We start from the raw sequence: 24,934 nt of genomic DNA, 5'->3' as shown, positions 1-24,934 counted from the left end.
AGCCTAAAGGCTAAGTGGATGCTATCACCTTATCACATTTTTTATTTATTCCTATTCTTTATACCATTGCTTAACTTTGTTTGATAAACTGTTGTTGCTATGTATGCAGGATACATGTCTAGAGCTGAAATTTCAGGGCATCAAGAAGTAATTAACTATGCTTCAAGTAAGGAAGTTATTTGGTATAACTTTTTTGAGGAATAAATTACTAGCTTAATGTTTGAAAGTTATTGAGTTCAAGATATGCCATGTGCGTACACGAAAAGCTGATGCATCAAAGCTCGGTGTAGACACACCTCTTCTTATAGGACAGGTTAATTTGTCTAAAAATTATCCGAACTTCAATTTCAACAATGAAACACGTGTTTTTATTTATCATGGTTTCTGCTCTTACATAACCAACAATTTTGCAGATGTTGATTTTTCATTTCCTTCCAGCGTCATTAAATCCGAGTCTTATCTAATTTGGAATGGATCCAGTGTGTGTGATACATTGCTCCCCTTAGTTTTTGGAGGAACATGGTGCTATTCCTGGTGCTTTTGGTTGTGGAAAAATGTCATTAGTCACGCACTTACTAAAGTTATCACCCGACTGTTGTGTGGTCATGGATGTGGGAAAAGCTTTGCCTACAGTATTTCCTTTATACCATCCCTATACTGGCTATTGAGTTTGAAAATATCTGCGAAACTCCAATTCTGAATCTCTGGTTTATGTTGGTTGTGGAGAAAGAAGAAATGATATTATATTAACAGTGACATTGTTTGACAGGATGTGAACAGTGGAGCCGCTTAGATTCCATGGCAAGCTCACCATGATGGGCTTTCTTACTGTAGACAGGAGCCACCAATCATGCCCGGATGACCCGTGGTGTGTAGATAGTACACTGGGATGTTTCAACGGACGAGGAGGAGCTCACTATTTTCTAGAACGAGGAGGAGCTTGCGATTTCTAGACTCCTCCTGCCAGACATGCCGACGCGCTATGAGTACTAGGGTCCAGTGTTTTATTTTTAGACGTTCCCGGTGCAACCCACGGACTTTTTTGCTACTATATATATATAGGTAAATTATCTCGAGCACCTAGATCGGGGCCCACCCATTAGTTCATGTTTTGGTTTCTTTTCTAATATATTTGCACGCAAGACATTCCATCTATGAAACAACATCAATCATTTCATTTTATTGCATTCCCTCTCATACCTTTCCACATAAAAGTTGTAGATCACGTATTTATGAGTATACATCAAGAAAAGAATATGTATGCTGCCCACACATTTACGTGGATGTATATTCATTGAAGAATTGGACATCATAGCCACTTATTTGTGAGTATGTACTTCAAAAAATATTAGGTACATATAATACGTACATACTATTGGGATATGTACTCATATATATTTTATGTCGGGGTGTGTAGCTATAGTGAAATATGCAAAAAAATTAGGTATAGTACCAATGTATTATTGGGGTATGAAGTTATATTTTTTACGCCTGTGTATGTAGTTGTAGAGTATAGGTATGTAGTTGTAGAGAAATATTGGAGTATGTACGCATATATTTCAATCTCGCACACCCATTTAATTTTAGCTATGTACTTCAAAAAACGATTAGGTATAATACCTTCGTATTATTGGGAAATATATTCACATATTTAAAGCTAGGGTATATTGATGTAGGGAAATATGGAAAAATAATTAGCTATAATACCTACGAATTATATTGAGGTATGTAAGTAGTTGTAGAGAAAATATTGATACAAAAATCTAATGAGTATATACACAGTTAAAAACCTCTATGTACACAATTCCAGAAATTCTTACTATATTTTACACGACAATCGAATGGAATCTATTTATTACCTGATCTCACTAATGGACAATTGATGGTGCACATTAAATAATCTGATTTATGTGTTTCCATAGATGACACATCATGCAAATATCTATGGAAGGTAATTCATTGACACAATTAACACGCATCAAAACCATGCAAACAAGTATGGAAAGTTTTTTCCCACAAATATCTAAATTAAAATATTAGCTCACTTGTTAACGGATCAAATCCAATAACCCACATATCCATCATCACGACAGAATCACGATGCAATCGAACGACATCTAGGCAAGGTGACCAGACACCTAGGTGCCCCAAACGGCCATCCCAAACGGCCATCCCAAACGGCCATCCTATATATATATATATATAATTGATTATTAGTCATCATGGATGAGGAATAGTTATTCTTCACCCCTTTTATTTTCATATCAATGCACTATAATTTTACGTTTCACAAATTTTGTCTTATTTTATACATAAAAAGAGACAGTAAGAAAATATATAATCATCATAAAAAATTTATTTTGTTATTTAAACTACAAAAACAAAAAGATGATGTAAATTATACATAAAATACGATTTTTCTGGTCTTATAACCTATTTTTTTGTTTTCTTATGTCAAACTTTACACAGTGAATCATTATAAATGTAACTATTTGCATTTTTAATGTAATTTATTTACGAAACGATCGTAAGATTACTTCGGGTGAAGATTAACTTATTCTGCACCCGGGTGATGAATAGAGAGAGAAAGAGAGAGACTATTCTTCATCATGGGTTAAGAATAATAATTATTTATTCCCTCGATTTTAGCATAAATGCACCATAACTTTATGCTCCGTACATTTTTGTATCATTTAGTACGTAAAAAAACACCGTGAGAAAGTATACAGTCACCATAAAAAACATTTTACGTTACGTAATATTACAAACGCAATAACACAATGTAATATATACATAAAATGTATTTTATTTGATTTATGACCTGTACTTTTGTTTTCTCATATCAAATTTTATCGTAGTGAACCACTATGAATGTAACTAACTGCATTCCAAATGTAATTTATTTATAAAACAACCGTAAGATTACTTCGGATGCAGTATAACTTATTTTGTATCCTAGGTAACGAATGGTCTTCTAGGCAACCGATAGTTTAATCGGGACAACTGCACGAGCCTGTTTAGCGAGGGGCCATGTCTGGGCCGGAGAGGCCAGCTCGACTCGAGTACTTAGCGTGCCCGACCCATTTAACAATGCTGGACATTGGTGCCATACCTGGCCAAACGGGTCGGCCCGGCCCGACACCGTTCGGCCCGTCGTAAACGCGTCTGACATGGCATGACTCGCCATGGCAAGATTATTAGCCGAGCTATGCCGTGGGTCGCAACTCACCTGATGTGCCCTCCAGCCCAGGCACAACCCAGCTAATAAACATGCCGATCCATGGCACCGTTTAGCCCGCTAGGTTACAATTTTCAGTTTGCTGGGCTGTTTTTAGACCCATCAGGCTATACTTTAGTATATATATGTATATAAAAATTAAGTAAATAAATAAACGGGGCGTGTCGTGTCGATCCGTATGTCAAGCCTTCGAGCCAGGCACGGTCTAAGATGTACTAATGGGCTGGCCTAGTTGGTTCGGTTGTTTGGCCACCTTTGATTGGTAACCGGATCCTCTAACATGGGAAAGGAAAGTTAGAGAAGCTTCAATACCCTAACTTGCCTTCTTTCAATTCATATGATTAAGACTAAACTGATTTAAATTAATTTGTAATTATTAATTTAATGTGTACATTTATAATAGTTACATACATATTTAAATTCAAATTATTTATATCTATAGTAAATACGTACACTAAATAATCTGGTAACATCTGGTAACTTCCCTTCTTCACTGTAGCATCGTGACTTTTCTTGTCTAAGTTACAGGATCCGGTTCTCTTTGACGGGTGCTTCTCTCATCCCCATTCGCCGTCGGGGTTTTCTCAAGGAACAAAAAAAAAGAAAGAAACTTCGCCGTCGGGCACGCCACGCCTGATCCCTAGCCAGTAGCCAGTGCGATGATAACCCATCACCCATCCCTGCTCCGCCTCCGCGCACCCCTCCCCGCTGGCCTCCGCCACCGGACTTCACACGCCTTGCTTTTCACAGCGCCCGCTTACTCTCCTCCTCCGCCGCCCCTCCGCCTGCTACCTCTTTGCGTCGCCGCTGGAGGAGCCTCACCGGTAATCCCCTAACGAAACCCTCTCTGTCCTATGCTTCGTTCCAACTCAAGTGGCTCGCGCCGCCGCAGGTAGGTCCTGATGGAGGCAACCGCGCGACGCCTCCCCCGCTCGGAGCCGCGGCGCTGGACTTCGCGCGGAGCAACTTCCTCCCGCTAGGTAAGCTTCCCATTTCCAGGCGACCTGAGTCTGGTTCCTTGTTGCATTGCATACTATATTGATGTGTAATTTCATACTGCGAATTCCTGTGTGCAATGTAATGCGCGTGTTACGGATAGTTGTGAGTTAATTCAGGTACGGTTCATTTTCAAAAAACAATCAGCTGCAATTGAAATGCAGGTATTAAGTCCAGGTTTTGTGTAGCTTTGCTTGATACGATGCTGAAACTTGTCTGCAGAACGGAAAATTGGCTTAGATGCATTTGCTTCTCAAATGCAGCAAGTTTGGATGTTTCTCTTTTTCTCTTTCCCCCAAGACATGACAATTTTGGTTGTCTGAATGTGAACCAAGTACTGCTTGGTATTGTAACATTAAGGTCAAGGCATACAGATTGGATACTTCATTTGCACCATGTTGCTTTGAAGACGTTATCACTATAGTTTGTGCACATCTCAGGTCATGAACTTACGTGGATTGGTTATTATCTTTCCTATCTTAGCTCTAATTGGTGGGATGACTTTGGGACTGCTGGATCCAACTCTTGGCTGCCTTGCTCACAAATATTCCCTGTCAAAATACAGCACTTTTGGGATATTTGTTATCTCAGGTTTGGTTTCTTAACCTAGTGCACATGGTGCTATGTTTTCCTACAGTAATGGCTTTCTCTTGCATAGGGCTGACTCTGCGTACTAAGGAGCTTGGCGCAGCGTTACAAGCTTGGCCTGCTGGACTCTTTGGACTAGTATGACCTAGTGTTTAGTCCTCGTTTGTTGCACTTGTTGATCTACTACTGCTCTGGCCGAAACTGATAGTATGAACATGGGTACATATGAACCCACTTTCAAAACTTAGTGGGAAAAAAAATCATATTTCCATGTTTCAAAAACCTACAAAGAAATCATGCAAATGGGTAATGGGCAGAAACTTACCTATGTAATTTTTCATAAGAAAACTATGACCATTTGCAACTTGTGTAAAAATAAGAAAATGTGAAAGATGGAATAACCGTGACTATAGCTATTTTGCAAAAAAAAAAACCCGTGACTATAGCTTCCTCATTTTCACATTTCTGCGCAGGTCACAAATTGTTATAATTTTATATAAATTTTACATGGGTAGTTTCTACCTGATACCTATATGCCTGATTTTTTGGGGGAAGTTTTTGGAACTTAGAATACAAAATTTCACTCAATTTTAGAAATTCAGATATTCTGTGATTTTAGCTGTGCCTACTGTTGAAGTATATGTGGATTGCCCAACCTTGACCATCAGTTCGGACTTCGGTTCAACTGCTTGGTGCATGAAACTTAATATGGTATTAGAGCCAAGAGGTCTCAAGTTCAAGACCTGGCCAACGCGCTATTAATGAAAATAGTTGCGGCCTACATCGATCTCATGTCTAAGTCAGTCTTGGAGGAGCGATGTGAGAGAATATATTGCCTTCCCTTGTCCGTCAGTTGGGATTTTTGGATGAACTGGGGCATCAATTTAATATGGTAGAAGAGCTAAGAAGCTGAACCACAGATGTAATGGGGTGTTGAAGTATATGTGGATTGCCCAACCTTCTCCATTAGTTCGGACTTTTGGTTCTACGGGTTGGTGCATAAAACTTTATCTACGACTTCAGTTAAAAAAAACTCTATCTATGTTGCGAATAGTTCTTACTCCCTGCGTATGGTCTTAATGTTATTGCAGATCACATTTCATGCTAGCATCTGTGTTGTTTACTTGGGTCCAATGTTGCCATTACGAGTTTATGCAACTGTTAGTTCTCCTATTTTGTTGACATCTTTTGTTGCTACGTGTCTCATCTCAGGGCTCAATTCTGCTGCTCACACCTTTTCTTGCACAATATATTGTGCAAATTCAGTTCTTCCCTCGTGAATTTATCACTGGTACAAGCCTCATCATCATGCTTATTTGTCCTATTTTCATAAGGACTTCTCAAAATTTTATCCTGTCATTTCTTGTTGCAATGTGGCAGCCCATGCCTTTGTAACTACAACTTGTTTGTTTGATGTTCACAACACGTCTTGTAGGGTTGGCTATGTTTTGTTGCATGCCAACAACATTATCAAGTGGAGTCACACTAACACAGGTACTACTCACCTCTAATCATAATCCATTAACATCTACTACTTTTTTTTTGGATAGCTAGTTCCATTCAAATCTAACACAATTTTACCATTGCTGGGTAGCTTGCTGGCGGCAACTCAGCACTTGCTCTTGCAATGACAGTCATATCCAATCTACTGGGCATTATGTTTGTAAGCACAATTTTGTTATGATATTAACTTTTTTTTTTCAAGCATCACCACTGATTGGAAGTTTCAAGCAGTAAACCCAATATTGAGTTACATACTTAACTGCTTTGAGCGTTTGAAAATTTGAATAACGCAACAATATATTATTCATTTTTCTTCTGTTCAATTTGAGTTTGAGAATTCATGTGAGTATTGATCTCCTTTTATACTTTAAATGTAATTGTCGTCTTGTGTAGGAGTTACGAATTGCAACCCTCAGTCCTGTAGATTAAACTGTAAAGATAAGCTGGATTGTCGACCAAAATCTTGCATGATGATATGTAATAAACTTCTATAAGTCTTGGCACGAAGAATTCCCGAGATGCTGAAGCTTTTGTGGGATTTTTTTAAGATACACATCATGTTTTACTTTTTCCTTTACTTTCCACATGCTAACTTCCCCTGCTTAGTAAAACTTGATCATGTTTCTCTGATCATGAATTAGGTACCTTTGTCTCTTGCAAAGTACATTGGCGCTGGAGCTGGAGTGGCTTTGCCTACTAAGGAACTGTTCAGAAGTCTGGTCAACACCCTATTAACCCCCCTTATTTTAGGCAAGGTATGTAGCTATTCATATCTCTGTACTTCACTCCATCGCTTGTGTTCTGTTATTTCAATACAATGTATCGTGTCATTATGTGCATATTTTTTTTATTTCACTTTAAATTTTGTAGTTGAATAAGAAGAGAGTCTGTTTTTATGCTCATGTGTGTAAAACTATAACTGTATTAGTGGAGAGGCTTATATGATAAACACGATTTTTGGCATAGTTTCAGAGTCAGTTCGAATGGGCATCCTCGTGAATCTGCTGTTAGTGCAAACATGGTATCAAACCTTACTGGAATGTACATTGCAACTAATTTTTGCTTCATGACAAAAAATAACCAGGAGGCCAGGGGTGCCTATATTTGAACTCATCTCCTTTTGGTGCATAATAGTATTTTTCTTTCATTTTTGTATTTCAATAAGTTCCGTTTCCTGTTTTTGAACTGAAGTGTAGCGGGTCTGGTTTTGAAGTCGTTTCTTCATTCTGATTATTTTATTAGTTCAGAGCAATGCAAAGTTTTACTGCTCTAGTGCAAGCCTGAAATAGTGGGAGCTACACTTATGGTTTGTTCTTTGTCAGGTTGCCCGAGAAACCTCAAAAGGTGTGCAGGATTTAATGTATTTTCTTAAGTTACTGTCACTTAGCAAGTTCTTAATACGGAGTCCTTATTTGTATTCCTTATGTAGGTATTGCTGAATTTGTTGATGGAAATCGCCAGGGCTTTTCAGTTATGAGTGCTGTTCTTCTCAGCCTAGTATGTCTCTAGCATGAGTTCGCTCATTCTGTTTCTTACATGAATATATTAACTGATTATTAAGTTCACCTATTTGTTGTATTAGTTTGTCCTGTTGTACACAATTCAGCTATACTTCTAGCGCTTCCACTGATGCTTGCTTACTTAAGATAATTGAAAAGGGGTGGGGTTGGTGGGCTATCGAAGCTGTTTTAGCATTACACGACTAATGATTTTGTGTGGCACTTTTAATCTCCAGAAGTTCTGCAAGCTGGGAAATGTAATGGATACCTGAAATTATTTCATAAATTCTCTAGGATCAAATCATTAGTCAGATTATTCATATAAATTGTTAGAAATATATGATGAATGTGGATGCGAATTTCTTTGTATTTGTAGCAATCTGAATAATCATACAGATGAAGGCGTGAGAGATGATGCAGGGTGCATGCATACCGGAATTTCACTAAAGAGAAAACAGAGTAAAACACCAAATCGGGACTATGGAAATAATTTTTAGGGGAATGCTGTGGACTAGGGCAGGAAACTACAGCGTTCTAGCTGTAGTGTACTGCAGTCAGAAATGATTTTATGTTGACTTTGGTTATCTTATTTCGAACTAGATAGGTAATACTTTATGCTGTTTTGGAAGCATTTTTTTACCGTAGTCGGTGTCTAATTCATGATTGGTGATTGGAAACGAAGTATTTTAAGACATCTGATAGTAGAGAAGGCATATTTTCTTTTCCATATGCCTCCCAAAGGGGAGCTGGATTCCATTACTTTTGCATAACGGAACAGCTCAAACACAAAACAAAGCATAAAACTTATCTAAACGAAGAAAAGCAAAAGACCACATGGTAGAGGCTAGGGTTCTACCAGGTCTCGGACGTAGGTTGTAGGGGTGGAAGTGCGGGCTGCAAGGTTGGGGACGCCGGCGCCGGCGGTTGGGCGCCGTCGCGGCGTGAGAGAGAGAGAGAGGCGGCTAGGGTTTGGGGCTCTCGTCTCCTGAGGGAGACGACAACAGAATATACTGTTTATTGTCTGATTAACATCGAAGGGGTACATGTGTTTATAAAGGAGGACAGCCTCCACTAAACCCTAGATAACTTGGACTCTAACTTGGACTCTAATATAACTTGGACTCTAATATAACTTGGACTTCTAAGATAGGTAAGATAACTTGGGCTAAGCCCGTAATTAATCCTGCCCATTGGGCCTCCTCCGTTGGTACGTTGTACCGGTCATAACATCTCTCCCCGCCTTCTCAAACAGCTCGTCCTCGAGCTGAACATCTGGAAACTGCTGGCGGAAATCGTCGAGCTTCTCCCAAGTCGCTTCCTCCTCTGGCAGGCCGGTCCATTGTACCAAGACATGTTAGACGCCGCGACGCTGCTGCGCCTGTAGCACCTTCGCCACCTGTGCGAAAGCTGGAAGGAGGCGGCCATCCGAAGTAGGAGGAAGGGTCGGTGTCGCTGCAGGAGGGTCCCCGCGGTAGGCCTTCAGTAAGCCGACATGGAAGACGTCGTGGAGGCGAGAACCAGCTGGCAGCTCCAAGCGGTATGCGAGTGTGCCGACACGCTCCAACACACGAAAGGGGCCGGCGTAGCGAGGTCCCAATTTGCGCTTGGAGCGCGGGTCCAGAGACTGCGTGGTCCTGTGGAGGAGGCGCAGCCACACCCAATCGCCCACCGCGAACTCCGCCTCGCGATGATGAGCATCGTAGTACTTCCGAGCCAGCTGCTGTGCTTGGAGAAGACGCTGGCGTGCCTCAGCCAGAATGTCGTCGCGGGTGCGGAGTAAGTTGCCCGCCGTCTCGGACCGAGCCGTCCCAGGCTCGTAAGGGAGCATCGCCGGAGGTGGGCGCCCGTAGACCACCTCGAAAGGCGTGGTGCGCAGGGCGGAGTGATAGGAGGTGTTGTAGCAGTACTCCGCCCACGCCAACCAGTCCACCCAAGCTCGTGGACGATCACCAGTAACACAGCGCAGGTACATGGCGATCACCTTGTTGACCACCTCGGATTGGCCGTTTGTCTGAGGGTGGAACGCCGTGCTCATGCGGAGCTTCACGCTCGCCAGTCGAAAGAGATCCCGCCAGACATGTCCCGTGAACACGGGATCACGATCGCTGACGATGGACGACGGAAAACCATGGAGGCGGACGATGCCGTCGAAGAAAGCCCGCGCCACGGAGGCGGCTGTATATGGATGACCCAGGGCGATGAAGTGCGCGTACTTGGAGAAGCGGTCAACCACCGTGAGGATGACGGATTTGTCGCCCACCTTGGGAAGGCCCTCGATGAAGTCCATGGAAATATCCGCCCACACCTGGGAGGGTACGTCCAGCGGCTGCAGTAGACCCGCGGGTCGTAGTGTCTCCGCCTTGTTCCGCTGGCACGTCACCACGACCGCACCCAGTCGCGGACCATCGCGCCATCACCGGGGATGTAAAAATCAGCACGGAGACGATGGAGAGTCTTCTGCACGCCCTCGTGCCCTGCAGAGTGCGCCAAGGTCAGGACCTGGTGGCGCAGGTCGCCATGATCGGGCACGAAGATGCGGCGGCCATGTAGGAGTAGCCCCTCGTCCAAGCGCCAGGGCGCGTCCAGCTCGCCGGCGCAGGCCCTGGGCGTCCACGGCCGTCGAAGTTGCCCGGCGAATGTCGTTGATGAAGGCGAAAGATGGCTCGGAGCGAATGCACATGATAGTGCCAGCCATGGCGACGTCGTCCGCGACATCCTCAGTGTCGCGGGGGGACAAGGCGTCGGCGACCGTGTTGAGACGGCCGGGGCGGTACTCAACAGTGAAGTCGAAGCCAAAGAGCTTGCTGATCCACTGGTGTTGCGGAATTGTGGAGAGGCGCTGGTCCAGCAAGAACTTGAGGCTGTAGTGGTCCGTGCGCACACGGAATGACCGGCCCCAAAGATAAGGCCGCCAGTGGCGCACCGCCTGAACCAGCCCAATAAGCTCGCGCTCGTAGGCCGCGAGCTTGTGATGGCGAGCGGCGAAGGGGCGGCTGAAGAAGGCGAGCGGTCCCTCGCCCTGGTGAAGGACGGCGCCGAAGCCGATGCTAGAGGCGTCGCAGTCCACGATGAACGGCATATCAAAGTCCGGCATCTGGAGGACGGGTCCCGTCGTGAGCGCCTGCTGGAGAGCCTCGAATGCCGTAGTCGCCTCCTCGTCCCAGGAGAAGGCGTCGCGTCGAAGGAGACGCGCCAGTGGCGCGGCGATGAGGCCGAAGTCCCGGATGTACTTCCGGTAGTAGCCGGCGAGGCCCAAGAAGCCGCGGAGCGCCCGCGGTGACCGTGGGATCGGCCACGCGGCGACGGCGGCGACCTTGTCCGCGTCCATCGCTACCCCGTCCGCCGAGATGACGTGCCCCAGGTACGTGACGGAGGTCGTGCCGAACGAGCACTTCGAGCGCTTGAGGTGAAGACGATGCGCTCGAAGCTCGTTGAAGATGATGGCCACATGTTGTAGATGCTTCGCCCAAGATGCACTGTAGATGAGAATGTCATCAAAGAAAACAAGCACAAAGCAGCGCAAGTATGGGCTGAGCACGTCATTCATCAGGGCCTGGAAGGTCGCCGGCGCGTTGGAGAGGCCGAACGGCATCACCAGGAACTCGAAGTGGCCATGGTGAGTGCGGAACGCCGTCTTCTCGATGTCGTCAGGGTGCATGCGCACCTGATGGTAGCCCGAGCGAAGGTCGAGCTTGGTGAAGAAGCGCGCTCCGTGTAGCTCGTCCAAGAGCTCATCCACGACGGGGATGGGGAACTTGTCCTTGGACGTCAGGGCGTTGAGGGCGCGGTAGTCGATGCAGAAGCGCCATGTGCCGTCGGACTTGCGCACAAGGAGCACCGGGGCGGAGAACGGCGATGTCGAAATCCGGATGATGCCCTGCGCGAGCATGACCGCCACCTGACGCTCGAGCTCGTCTTTCTACAGCTGAGGGTACCGGTACGGACGCACGGCTACAGGTGCCGTGTCCGGCAGCAGGTGGATGCGGTGGTCACAGGGCCGCACGGGAGGGAGGCCCTGTGGCTCGTCGAAGATGTCGCTGTGCTGCTGCAGGAGGTCGGCCAGGAGGGGATGCGCCTCGTCCAGTGCGGACGCCATCAACTGGAGCTGTGGAGTCACGGCGCCGGAGCCGCCGATGCCTGTCCACTGAACGCGACGGCCGCCCTCGCGCCAGAAGATGAGGGACAGCACATCGAGGTCCCAAAGGATGGGGCCGAGAGTGGACAGGAAGTCGATGCCGAGGATGAAGTCGTAGCAGCCCAGGTCGATGCCGACGCAGTCGATGGAGAACGGCTCGTCGCCGATGAGGACGGGAACCTGCCGCGCCACCCCCTGGCAAGCAAGGCGGTCCCCGTTGGCGATGGTGACGCTGAACTTCTCCGAGCCCGCCGGTTGGAGTGCGAGGCGGCGCACGGCGTCCCCGGACAGGAAGTTGTGCGTCGAACCCGTGTCCACGAGCGCGGTTAGACGCTCCCTGTTGATCGTTACCGGAAGCAGCATGGTCTTTGCCGTCTTGATGCCAGCCATGGCATGAAGGGAGACGACGAAGGCGGTCGCGTCGACCGGCCCGTAGGTCGTGACGCCGGCCTCGGAGAGTGTGGTGGCGTCGAGCTCCGCGGTGAGGGCCTCCACCTCCGCGTCGTCGACGGTCTCCAAGTAGAACAGGCGGGCGCACGTATGACCCGGCGCATACGGCTCGTCGCAGTTGAAGCACAGGCCCTTGCGGCGCCGCTCGAGCTGCTCGGCCGACGTCAAGCGCCGGAAGGTGCGTGTCGGCGCGGGGGCAGCCGCCGTAGCGGCCGGCAGGGCGGGGCGTGTCGGGGTGGCGGCCGCCGGGGCGGGGCGGGTCGGGGAACGCCTGCCGCGGCCCGGGAACGCCTGCTGCAGGGCGTTGGCGCGCTGCTCGTACGCGCGTGCGTAATACATGGCCGTCTGCAGGTCCTGGGGGTCGCGCATCTCGACGTCGATGCGGATGTGGTCGGGAAGGCCGACGACAAAGAGCTCGGCGCGTTGGCGAGCCGTGACGTCAGGCGCATGGCAGGCCAACGTCTGGAAGCGGTCGGCGAAGTCCTGCACCGAGGTGGTGAAGGGAAGGCGACCGAGCTCGGCCAAGCGGCTCCCACGTATGGGGGGCCGAACCGGAGGAGACACAGGTCGCAAAAGCGCTCCCATGAAGGCATCCCGCCCTCGTCCTGCTCGAGGGCGTAGTACCAAGTCTGGGCGGCGCCACGGAGGTGGTAGGAGGCGATCCACGTGCGGTCGGACGCCATGGTCCGCTGCCCCCTGAAAAACTGGTCGCACTGATTGAGCCAGTTCAGGGGGTCGACGGTGCCGTCGTAGGTGGCGAACTCCAGCTTGGTGAAGCGGGGTGGCTGCTGCACGTGTGGCGAGGCCGCGTAGGTGCCCTCGTGACGGCCCAGCGCGGCGGAAGGAGAGTGTTGCGGCACCATGGAGCTCCCGGCGTACGGATCAGTGTACCCGCCGAACCCCCCAAAGGTGGGGGCGGGTGGCTGCAACACCGTCGGCTGTAGTGGCGCCGTCGTGTAGGTCGGCGTGTCCATCCACGTCGGTAGCGGGGACGGCGACGGCGGCCACCGGACCTGGGTGATCGGCAGGCCCTGGGGCATGACAGTCGCCGGGGGCGGTGGCGCGAAGGGCGCCGCCGGCGGAGGCGGTGCTGGCGGGGTTGCGTACGGAGCCTGGAGGAGAGTCCGGAGGTTCGAGACCGCCAGGTTGAGGTCGCGGATCGCCGAGGACATCTCCGCCGGGGAGAGGACGGGAGCGGGTTCGGCCGCCAGGGCTGCGGGACCGGAGGCGGCCGGGCCTGAGGTGGCCGGCGGGGGTGAGTGGTGCGGCGGCGGCTGCTGCTGTGAGGTGGCGGGGAAGGCGGTGGTGGTGGCGGCGGTGGTGGTGGGAAGGTCCGACAAACTCATCGAACCCAAGCTACCTGATACCAAATTGGTAGAGGCTAGGGTTCTACCAGGTCTTGGACGTAGGTTGTAGGGGTGGAAGTGCGGGCTGCGAGGTTGGGGACGCCGGCGCCGGCGGTTGGGCGCCGTCGCGGCGTGAGAGAGAGAGAGAGAGAGGCGGCTAGGGTTTGGGGCTCTCATCTCCTGAGGGAGACGACAACAGAATATACTGTTTATTGTCTGATTAATATCGAAGGGGTACATGTGTTTATAAAGGAGGACAGCCTCCACTAAACCCTAGATAACTTGGACTCTAACTTGGACTCTAATATAACTTGGACTTCTAAGATAGGTAAGATAACTTGGGCTAAGCCCGTAATTAATCCTACCCATTGGGCCTCCTCCGTTGGTACGTTGTACCGGTCATAACACCACAGCCCCCTAACCTGACTACCTGAGCATAGTCACATCGAATATACAGACCAGCCAACCTAGGGGCCCAAATCAAGTTTAACAAAGGGCAGGCACTAGATCACCCAGCAAGCGGCCTCTCAAGACACCCCTCAGGCATTTCATCATCAGAAGACGGCAACCATTTCCCGGATCTTTATTCGTTGTCAGACTCCTCAGACGTAGCATTTTCACCAGCTTCATTACCTGCAGAGTAGCACCAGCCGTATGAGTCCGCGCAGCTTCATGTGCCTGCTGCGCCGTCGCCCCGTCCAGAAAGTTCCTCTTGTCTAAGTCCTTCCGCAAACCTGCCCACAAAACAGCCTTATTGCTTGTTTTCCAGATTGCCCAGCGGAAGGCTGTAGAGCAAACATACAAATCCGACTGAAAATAAAGATGTGCCAGTCCAACTTTTCAGATAGAGCAGGTCTGCAGAACCGAGAACCACATTTTGGCTTTACAGGGGAGGAATGTTTTGGGAGTTGCTCTTGCTTTATTTTGTTCTTGTAGTTTGTCTATTACAAATTCGCCTATGTACACTGATTGGAGGACGCTCTTTATATGTTTCCATTTCACAGGTCCCATGGATACAAGTAAGTAGATCAAGATCGCTGCTATTGTCCGTCAAAGCAAAAGCTTTCGCTATTATTGTGATCATCGGAGTGTATGTTTTTTATCTGATCATTGTAGTTCGAATTTTTTAAATTTATTGAACTACTCCCTCCGTCCCATAATATAAGAGCGTTTTTGACACTACACTAGTGTCATAAACGCTCTTGTATTATGGGACGGAGGGAGTATTAGAAAACGTTGTGCTCAACATCTGTAAAATATACTGTATGCCCAAACCATGTTATGCCATTATGTCATTTTGACTAGGTGAAGTTTGTGGTTGAAGTAGTTGTTACCACTTCTCTAGTCTGGACTGAATATAACTGTATGTTTTCACTTCGAGTAATTAGTTGAATTCCAGTCCTCTGGTCTCCTGGAATTATGCTCACAATTTGTTCACCTTCACTCAAAACGTGCGGGATAATATAGTGATAATGGTACCTTCTGTATACTGGTTACTGGTAGTGTCATTTCTTTTTTGACTATTTGGTAGTGTCATTTTGTGCAGGATAGGGCATGTTAGGAAAGCAACTTGTATTCCCATGAGGCCATAGGCCGGTATATATACATGTACAGGTGATGGACTATATGCAGGAAACCCCTTATATATTGGGATAAATACAAAAGGGTACATGACTTATATTATAACTCTAACAGGGCACATGTTACTCAGTTTACGCTGCCTCACTAAGTAATCAGCTACAACTTGAAATAATGTACTCCCTCCGTCCCAAAATAACTGTCTCAAGCTTAGTGCAACTTTATACTAGAGCTAGTACAAAGTTGAGATACTTATTTTGGGACGGAGGGAGTAGGTAAAAAGAAATAATGAACACTACCCTACTTTGTTCGATATATATTTGTTTGATAAAAAAGAGTACCCTGCTTCATGCTTGTACTGACTGTTAACTAGAGATATTTTTTTTGGCCACTGGCGAGTTATATATATATATTTTGCTTTGGATAGGATTTGTTGCTTATTATTGATGGGAATCTAGTACCAAATCTAATTCTCTAACAGAGGCATATTTCCTGTCACAGGCTTCTACATCTTGCTCTACTGGCATTCAATGCTACAACACTGCAGGTCTTGTCGTGTCTTAAACAGAAGGAAGAATCGGTCTTTGCAAGGAAAGAGTATGCACGAGCTGTCATTTTGGTGGCTAGTCAGGTCAGTCTTCATCAGCAGAATACAAATTTGAGTAAATTGCAGTTGACACCACTAAAGTTGACTCAAGTTGCACAAAACACTAGGGTTAGAAGATCTATACATGTAAGAAAATGTAAACTGATACAGAATTGCAGGCTGCACCTGCTGGGAAACAACTAGGCCAAGATTGCATAGTTTCAAAAAGAAATTTACCGCATAACCATGGAATCACTAGAAGTCGTCCGGTTATCATTAGATACACAGTGTAGCATAAGCAGAGTCGATGAAGTGCGTGGTGGTGACCCTAATCATACTACCCTATTGGGGAATGCATCGGGCTGAATCAAAGTCTGCTTGCTAATTGCGGTCGTAATAGTAAATGTTGCTAAACATGCAGTTATTATTCTCTCTGTGTGACACCAAATTATGTATATCTAGCTTCTGCTTAACTTTCTTGATGTCGTACAGAAAACATTGCCAGTGCTGGTTGCTGTGGTTGAACAGCTTGGAGGTGCTCTTGGGGAGTCCGGACTTCTGGTCATCCCATGTGTTGCTGCGCACATTAATCAGGTACTTATTGCGCAAGCAGCAATATTGCTCTTTGCACTTGCCAGGAGTCATTACTGATGTATAATATGAATTGTTTTGCAGATCATCATCGATTCTATCCTAGTAAATTTGTGGCGCCAGAGAGATCAACGATCTACTGGTGCAAAATAGCTTCAGAATTTGAATTTGATCTAAGTGCAAAGATCTACCCGAGTGAGGCTTGACAAATCCATGTTGAAATAGGTTAATTTGACTTGGCAGACCGCTTGGTGCATGACACGACCAGGATCCTTGTGATCCTATCCTAGAACCATTTAGTTGGAAGTCTCCATCAATGTGGAGTAGGATAACACCAACTATGTGTACCATGAGCATCGTTGCGCCCCTTATGTTAGCAATTTCTAAACTCAAACTCTTACTTGGAAGTTATTTTTTGCTGCTACTGTAATGTGTTAGCTTGCTTGTTTAGTACTATTAAGATCTACCCCCTCCGTTTCATAATTCTTATTGTGGTTTCATAATTCTTATTGTGGTTTTAGTTCACCGAGGGAGTACCAGATAATTGCCTAAAACTTCAGGAAACGCTTGTAGCTGGCGCACTGCTGAATCGTGCGGCCGGTCGCGCGGGTCGTGCGACCCGCGTGTGTGGCTGGCCAGGAATGTAGCTTTTTCTCGTCCAAATTTGCTACAAATGTTTCCCATTTGTTATATTTGTTCATTAAAAAAGCTGCATCTACGTTTGGTTGCAACCCGAGTTTGTCGGATTTTTTTGCTACAACCCGTGTTTAATTTTTGCTACAACCGGTGTTGATTTTTACTACAACCAATATCAACTTTTGCTACAACCATTCACTAAAAAAAACTACATACACGTTCGTCATAGTTGTAATATGAGTTCACCGGATTATTTTGTTACAACCCTGTCACATCTTGTTTTTACTTCACTTTTACTGTAGTTTAAAAATGTGAATTTATTAGAACTTTTCAAAAACCAATGCTGTGAGTATCATGGTTGTCATTGTATGCTTGATTGTGTAATAACAAAATCATATTTTTCATAACATAAATATTCTCAAAATCCTTTTTTTCATATTTCTGACTATTTCAAAACCCTGCTTTGGGTTGCACTACAAGTCCTTGATAAAAAAGGAGTGCTTTCAGCCAAAAATGGTGATCTGGTTATAAAACTATTTTTACACTCCAAAACCATAAAATAATTGTTTTATGAATTATTTTCCTATTTTATTTGCATGTCCATTTCCAAGGTCAGAAATGATAATCCTACGTGAAAAATTACTTTTATGCCTTAGAAAATATGAGAAAATTTGGAGATACTTAGAGGACATATTTTTTTCATACATAAGATTTTCAATCCCTATTTATATTCAAAATGTTTGAGTAAATCCCTGAAAACCTATTCTATCCGTTTTGATCTTTTGAAATATTTCCAATAAAATCCTAGAAAATTCCACCAACCTTCCCAATCTATATTTAGTGGCCACATCAAGTTTCACCTCATTTCAAAGTGATTTGGTTTACTAAATAATCCAAAACCCTTCTGTCCAGAACCAAGTTGAAAGATCTCTATATTGCAAAGTTTATCCAAATGGGTTGAAACTTTGCACAGTGTTCAATACCCCAATTGAGGAGTCTCTGCCAAAAATGGGATTTGCAGGAGGTAATCTACCCACATTCCCTTTGGAAGGGACAAATCTGCCATTTGGGGGGTGATCTCAAGTTTTGCATTGCCAAACTTGTCCAATGAGGCTCAAATTTGGTGGGGTATCTTATTTCTTCTTAAAAGTTAATCCCGTTAACTCTCACCACGAGTGGTGAGATGTTGCTATCCCAAACACGTGTCGAACACCTTCTACCATATTAGCATATCAGCCCTTACCCCACTCCACACTTAAGCTCTTCCCTCAAACTCTTTGGCCAAGCAGCCGAAATCACTCCCCAACTGCACGAGAGTGGCCCCTCTTTGAATCCAAGGAGAAGGCCCCAAAATCCTCATTCTAAGTTCTGGTCTAGCACTGGCATCTCTTCTTTCCTCTCCTCCCATGGAGAACAGTGAGCCCCTCGGCTCCCAAACGGCTAGGCATCTTCAGGCCAAGCCCCAGGACAGCCCAGACAAGGCCAAAGCGCCCCAGAGCGCGTCAGCATGCCGTGGCATGCCAAAACTGCTCTTTGGGCACGCTGCTGTTGCCCCCCCCTGTTGCCATTTTGAGTCCCCGACCACCTCTCTGTATCAGGGTAGCTCCAGGGGCCCTCCTCCCTCGCTCTGTCGACCAGAGCGACGCGTGCCCACGTGCACCAGATCCACCAGAAGACCGTGGCCATGCATGCACACTCCTCCTCGCTTTCTCTCCCTCTCAGTGGGTCACGCGGGTCCTAAACCACGTCCGCATACCGTGGTTTCGACCCCGAAGGCTCACTGCCTCTACTGTGAGCAGCGGTGAAACCAACGGCGCCACCGGCTCGGTGCACCGTCGGGAGCCTATAAAAAGGGCCTCCCCCTCGCTCCAGCACCTCCATCCCACCACTCAAGTGCCTAAATTCCACCCCTAGCCTCTCCATTTGAGCACATCGAGCTCCTGTGCTCGAGATCGACCGAGGCCCCGCCGCTTCAGAGCTCCGTCGATCTCGGGCTACGGGCCAGCTCCGGTGCTCCTTTCACCTCCTCCGTTATCCTAGCAACCTCACGGAGCTTCCCCATCACCTCCCCGAGCTAATCCACGCCCGTAGAACCTAGTTCATCAGCCTCTCGAAACAGCTCCGCCGTAGCCACCTCGTCGCCGGTGAACCAGGGCCTCCCTATCGACCCCTCGACCACCAGCAGGTAGGCGCCGGTGAGCTGGTTCCATTTCTGCCTTTGGTTGGGCTCGAGGCCGTCGGTAGCATCGCCGGCGTGCTGATGACCTACAAGTGTAGGGGATCTATCGTAGCTTTTTCGATAAGTAAGAGTGTCGAACCCAACGAGGAGCAGAAGGTACTGACAAGCGATCTTGAGCAAGGAATAACTGTAAGCACTAAAAGGTAACTTTTTATGGGTTTTCTGGTATAAGCAACAAGGAAATAAATGCAGGGAAAGTAAATGGTGTTGAGGTGCAGCAAGTGGCCCAATCCTTTTGAACACAAAGGATAAGCCAAGGGACTAAACTTATAAAGACTAAGGCGTTCCTAAGGACACACGGGAGAGATAGTCAAGTGCTTTCGCCATATTCCGTCTAGTACTATGTTTTGTGTTGATAAGTGTTATGTGGGTGGATCTTTACTAGTGCACTGTGTAGGCTAAGACAAGTACACTCTTATGGTTAAATCCCTTGCAAGCATCCGCAAATACAAGAGAGAAATTAAGGCAAAGCTTAACCATAGCAATAAACTTTAGGTTCCAACACTCCCTCGTGCAAAAGCATGCGAACTGGGGTTCAGGTTTCTGTCACTCCGGCAACCCACCATAAGCATTCTTTATACACGATGCATTCGCCTAGGTCCTTAAAAAGGCGAAGTGTTATGTAGTCAACGTTCACATAACACCACTAGAAGAATAACACCACAACTTAAATATCAATCAACACATATTACTTCGACATCATATGACTACTAACAACTAGACATCTCCCATGTCCCCAAGAACTAAAGGAACTACTCACAAGACATAAAAGAGATCATGATCATATGGGATGAAAATATGATGAACAATCTAGTCATAACAATAATTCTCCAACAAAACTCAATATCATTCACCACAAAATAGTAATCCGGTAGAGTAAAGGGTATGAATAGTGCAAGGTACAACTCCGATTGCAATGGTAAAGTGAGATGGGGCGAAGATGGAGATGGTGCTGGTGATGAAGATGATGGTGATGATGATCTCGATGATGCCCGTGACGATGGTGATGACGACGAGGACGATCTCCCCTTCCGGGAGGAGTTCTCCCCAGCGGAATCTGCCCACCGAAAAGGTCTTTTCTTCTCTGTAGGTTTCCGTCGTGGAGCAGCGGCGTAACTCCCGAAAAACTTCTGCCCTCGGGATTTTTAGGTCACGAGGGTCATATAGGCCAAAGAGAGGCATCGGAGGTGGGACCCATCGCCCAGGCGGCCTCCCTGCGCGGCCAGGAGGCAGGCCGCGCCACCAGTGCGCCTGGGTGCGTGGTGGCCCCCTCCGGCCCTTCTTTGGCATGTCTTCATGATTTGTTCAGAAACTCCTTCCCTGTAAATTTCAGCTCAGTTGGAGATGTTCTGATATGGCAACTCTTCATGCTCTTTTCTCCGCTGAATCATGCGTCTGCTGTTTCGGCACCGGAAAGTTGTAAACTGTGTAAAATAAGCCAAAACACTATAAGAACATCATCATATTGTGAAATATATCAATGAATAGAGACAAATTATGATACAAAATAGTGATGCATTTTGGATGTATCAACTCCCCCAAGCTTAGACCTCGCTTGTCCCCAAGCGAATACTGAGCTCGGTAAACCTGTCCACAAGTTTAAAGAGTGAAGTGTCGATAAATAAGAATACGGACAAGAAGCATCATAATTTCTCTACTAAAATCAACCATCCTCAACAGTAATCTCAACTCATAAGGCCCATATGAAAGAGTAATATCAATTACAATCAAAAGTAGGGCTAAGGAAACTCATCAAACCATGGCAAACATGTCCTTGGTCAAAGAACAACTAATAACTTTTAACTTTTGCTCTTCCTCTTATATTTTGCTGAGATCAATTGAAGCTTTTTGAAAGAACATGTTATTAGTCAAGAAGTGAAAATGCTAACACAAAGGAAGATGTTTGCTTTAGCTAGGCTTAACAAACAACTTACTTATCTTAATGATAATGTCAACAAAGTTGTGATATGGCAATTCTCAATGAAACAATATAAATGCATGCATCTTTGTCAACATAAGGTGTCTGCTCTTTTATAGGATAGAAAGAAGTAGGTTTACTAACTCAACATAAAAGTAAAGGATTAGCCCTTCGCATAGGGAAGTAGGGAAAAATCATGTGCTAGAGCTTTTAGAGATTTTGAAATCAATAAGATTGTAAAACAAGTTTCTGGGAGGTGCATAATTTGTCAAGAATGCTAGCAGATAGCCCAATACTTCTCATGCTGGACAAGTTTTGAGGAACGGCTCCCAAAGTGGGGACGATCACATCCCCTTAGTCTCCTTTGTTTATCACTACCAAAGTTTTCTGATTTCTCATAAACAAAGTGTGAAGGAGGTTTTGTTTGTTGCTATTATCTTTTACGAGCTCGGCGCACTCATGCCAGTCCCTCCTTGTATTAGGAGTTTGCAGATTAGACATGCAAACCTAGGATAAAGCTTGTCCAGTATGAGAAGATCATGAATTATCTACTACTTCCTCATGAGCTAAAACAGAGGCACAAAACAGGGAATACTATTTTGAAGGTTTAAAGACAGCACATGAGTAATATACTTTAGGAGTGGCGGTGAAATACCACATATAGGGAAGGTATGGTGGACTCTTGGGAAGGTTGAGGTTTCAAGGTATGGGTGCACAAGCAGTATTCCCGCTTACTACAAGGGTTGGCTAGCAAAGGCTTTTGAAAGCAGACAAATGATGTTGACTTGGATGCAAAACAAAATAAAGTTTAACATAAAGAATTGGCATGAAACATCAAGTTGTCTTCCTTGTCAGCATAACACTTCAAGCATAAGAACATGAAGGTTTTGGCTATGTCGCTACTAGAAAAACTCATGCTTGTTGTTATGACCAATGCTATGTTTGCCAAGATTAAATAAAGTTTTCAAAGCCATACTTGATATATAAGATCAATACTCCCATAAGAATCAGCATATAAGGTTGATTGCATGAAGAGAATACCAGGTGCAGTGAAGAAACCAATGGACTTCTCATTAATATTCCATCATAGACAACTGCACACTCACGGATACAAGACTCTCCACAAAGGAGTGATAGACCTCAATGCAAACACCTATTTCATAAGATAACTTCCCTAGACATGATACGATACTAAACTTGACCATAAAAGATAAAGGATAAAGATAAAGATACCGGGCACTCCCCCAAGCTTGGAACAAGCTAAGGGGATGCCATTACCCATGAAGATTTCACTCTTCATCCTAGCTGTTGTTCTTCAAGTCCGCTATTGTGCGCCGAAGGGTTTGGTTTTCAGCTTCCAATATGGCCACCTGTACTTTAAGCACACGGAAGTCTTCACAGAATTGGTTAGTGATTCTGTGAGCTCCGGATATAGCAGATGACACATGCCAAGCTTCCAATGGAGGGACGGTTCCTGAAAGGCTGGATGGTGACCATCTTGAGTTCCTCTCTCACGGAGCACTCCATCTCTGCTTGTCTTGCAGCAATTTCTTCATTAGTAGCCCATCCGGTGACCTTCCCTTGGTTGATATCTTGCTGGACACGACGGAGACGACGACCCGTGTAGTCTTCCCCGCTTGAGTCGCAAGAAGACATCTCAAACAATAAGTTCTTAGCCTGGCAAAAAAATATCGAAAGAGAAAACACACGGAATCACAAGATACAAAACCGGGATGATCCGAGAAAATATATATCAAAACTTTCTGCACCGAAAGGAAGGTAACAAGACAAAGTGGGGTCGGAGACGAACTCCTGGTGGCCCACGCGGCCTCCGTGCGCGGCCAGGAGGCAGGCCGCGCCACCAGGTCGCCTGGAGCCCCGGGAGTTCCTTTCTCGCTCCACTTCGGCTCGGAATTTTCCTAATTTTGCAAAACACATAATACGAACTTTTATTGATGTTCGCGAAGTTTCCTTACCGTATTACATACCTATTCTTCTTCTGCTTCTGCTGGTGTCTGATACAATATTGCAATATGTTCTTCATGAGTAGCTATGTGTATCACATCCATCTTTACATTGATGGGGTCTCCAGCCATGTAATGCTTGAGTCTTTGCCCATTCACAACATGTGGTTTGGTGCCTTCAAAATTATTAATCTTGATTGCACCGGATCGGTAGACTTCTTTGATATGATACGAGCCTTCCCACTTGGAAAGTAATTTACCTGGAGAAAACCTGAAACGAGATCTATAAAACAAAACTTTATCACCAACATTAAATTCACGTTTCAAAATTCTCTTGTCATGCCACTTCTTTACCTTTTCTTTGAACATTTTTGCACTCTCGTAAGCTTCAGTTCTCCACTCATCTAGAGAAGTCAAGTTCATGAGACGCTTTTCACCAGCAAGCTTTGGATCAACATTAAGCTCTCTAACAGCCCAAAAAGCTTTGTGCTCTAACTCTAAAGGTAGATGGCATGCCTTGCCATAGACCATCTTATACGGAGACATTCCCATGGGATTTTTGTAAGCAGTTCTATACGCCCACAAGGCATCTCCTAACTTTTTGGACAAGTCCTTTCTAGAACTGTTCACTGTCTTTTGCAAGATCAACTTGATCTCCCTATTTGTAAGCTCAACTTGCCCACTTGTTTGAGGGTGGTAAGGTGAAGAAATTCTATGATTAACATCATATTTGGCTAGAGCTTTTCTAAAAGCACCATGTGTAAAATGTGATCCTCCGTCGGTCATGAGGTACCTAGGTACACCAAACCTAGGGAAGATTACGTCCTTGAGCATTTTCAAAGATGTCTTGTGATCAGCACTTTCATTGGGGATTGCTTCAACCCACTTGGTCACATAATCAACAACCACTAAGATGTGAGTGTACTTGTTTGAAGGAGGAAAAGGACCCATAAAATCAAAACCCTAGCAATCAAAAGGCTCAATAACTAGAGAATAATTCATAGGCATCTCATTTCTCCTACTAATATTACCAACTCTCTGACACTTATCACAATATAAAACATAATTTCTAGCGTCTTTAAAGAGAGTAGGCCAATAAAAACCTGACTGGAGAACCTTGTGTGCAGTCCTCTCACCGGCATGATGTCCTCCATAAGGACTGTTATGACATTGTCTCAAGATATCCTTCTGCTCATGCTCTGGTACACATCTCCCCACGATCCCATCCGCACCTTCTCTAAAAAGATGTGGGTCATCCCAAAAGTAATACCTCAAGTCGTGGAAGAATTTCTTCTTCCGCTGGAATGTTAAACCTGGAGGTAAAAACTTTGCAACAATAAAGTTAGCATAATCTGCAAACCATGGATCGGAATTAGATTGTACCCTCAAAATAGCTAATTGTTCATCAGGAAAACTATCGTTGACCAGAATAGGATCATGTGGTATGTCCTCCATCCTGGAAAGGTTGTCCACTACAGGGTTGTCTGCTCCCTTCCTATCAACAATCTGCAAATCAAATTCTTGAAGAAGAAGGACCCATCTGAGAAGCCTTGGTTTGGCATCCTTCTTTTCCATAATATACTTAATAGAAACATGATCAGTATGAATGATGACTTTGGAATCAACAATGTAACGCATAAACTTATCACAAGCAAACACTACCGCTA

The 24,934-nt window shown here is 45.7% G+C and overlaps 1 protein-coding gene across 1 annotated transcript; it reads left to right on the top strand.

The window, feature by feature from the left end:
• The first annotated feature begins 3,833 nt into the window (after positions 1–3,833).
• Positions 3,834–17,013, top strand: LOC123443220 (probable sodium/metabolite cotransporter BASS4, chloroplastic). Its single transcript, XM_045119530.1, has 14 exons — positions 3,834–4,062; positions 4,131–4,218; positions 4,718–4,825; positions 4,893–4,960; positions 6,035–6,113; positions 6,258–6,316; positions 6,417–6,485; positions 6,967–7,080; positions 7,648–7,669; positions 7,755–7,822; positions 14,760–14,845; positions 15,835–15,964; positions 16,412–16,513; positions 16,595–17,013. The coding sequence occupies exons 1-14, from the start codon at positions 3,898–3,900 to the stop codon at positions 16,661–16,663; spliced, it is 1,227 nt and encodes a 408-aa protein (XP_044975465.1). The 5' UTR covers positions 3,834–3,897; the 3' UTR covers positions 16,664–17,013.
• Positions 17,014–24,934: the final 7,921 nt, after the last annotated feature.

This window comes from Hordeum vulgare, chromosome 3H, assembly GCF_904849725.1.
Source record: "Hordeum vulgare subsp. vulgare chromosome 3H, MorexV3_pseudomolecules_assembly, whole genome shotgun sequence".
In the NCBI taxonomy this organism is placed as follows: domain Eukaryota; kingdom Viridiplantae; phylum Streptophyta; class Magnoliopsida; order Poales; family Poaceae; genus Hordeum; species Hordeum vulgare.
The sequence above is the reverse complement of the archived record's forward strand: the minus strand, read 5'-3'. Positions and strand labels throughout refer to the sequence as shown.

What these genes read in the sequence shown, in the direction of transcription:
- LOC123443220 (XM_045119530.1), top strand. Translation starts at nt 3,898, where the DNA reads ATGATAACCCATCACCCATCCCTGCTCCGCCTCCGCGCACCCCTCCCC. An exon ending in TGGGATATTTGTTATCTCAG is followed by an intron (nt 4,826 to 4,892) that starts GTTTGGTTTCTT and finishes TCTCTTGCATAG; the next exon opens with GGCTGACTCTGCGTACTAAG. An exon ending in CTGCTGGACTCTTTGGACTA is followed by an intron (nt 4,961 to 6,034) that starts GTATGACCTAGT and finishes GTCTCATCTCAG; the next exon opens with GGCTCAATTCTGCTGCTCAC.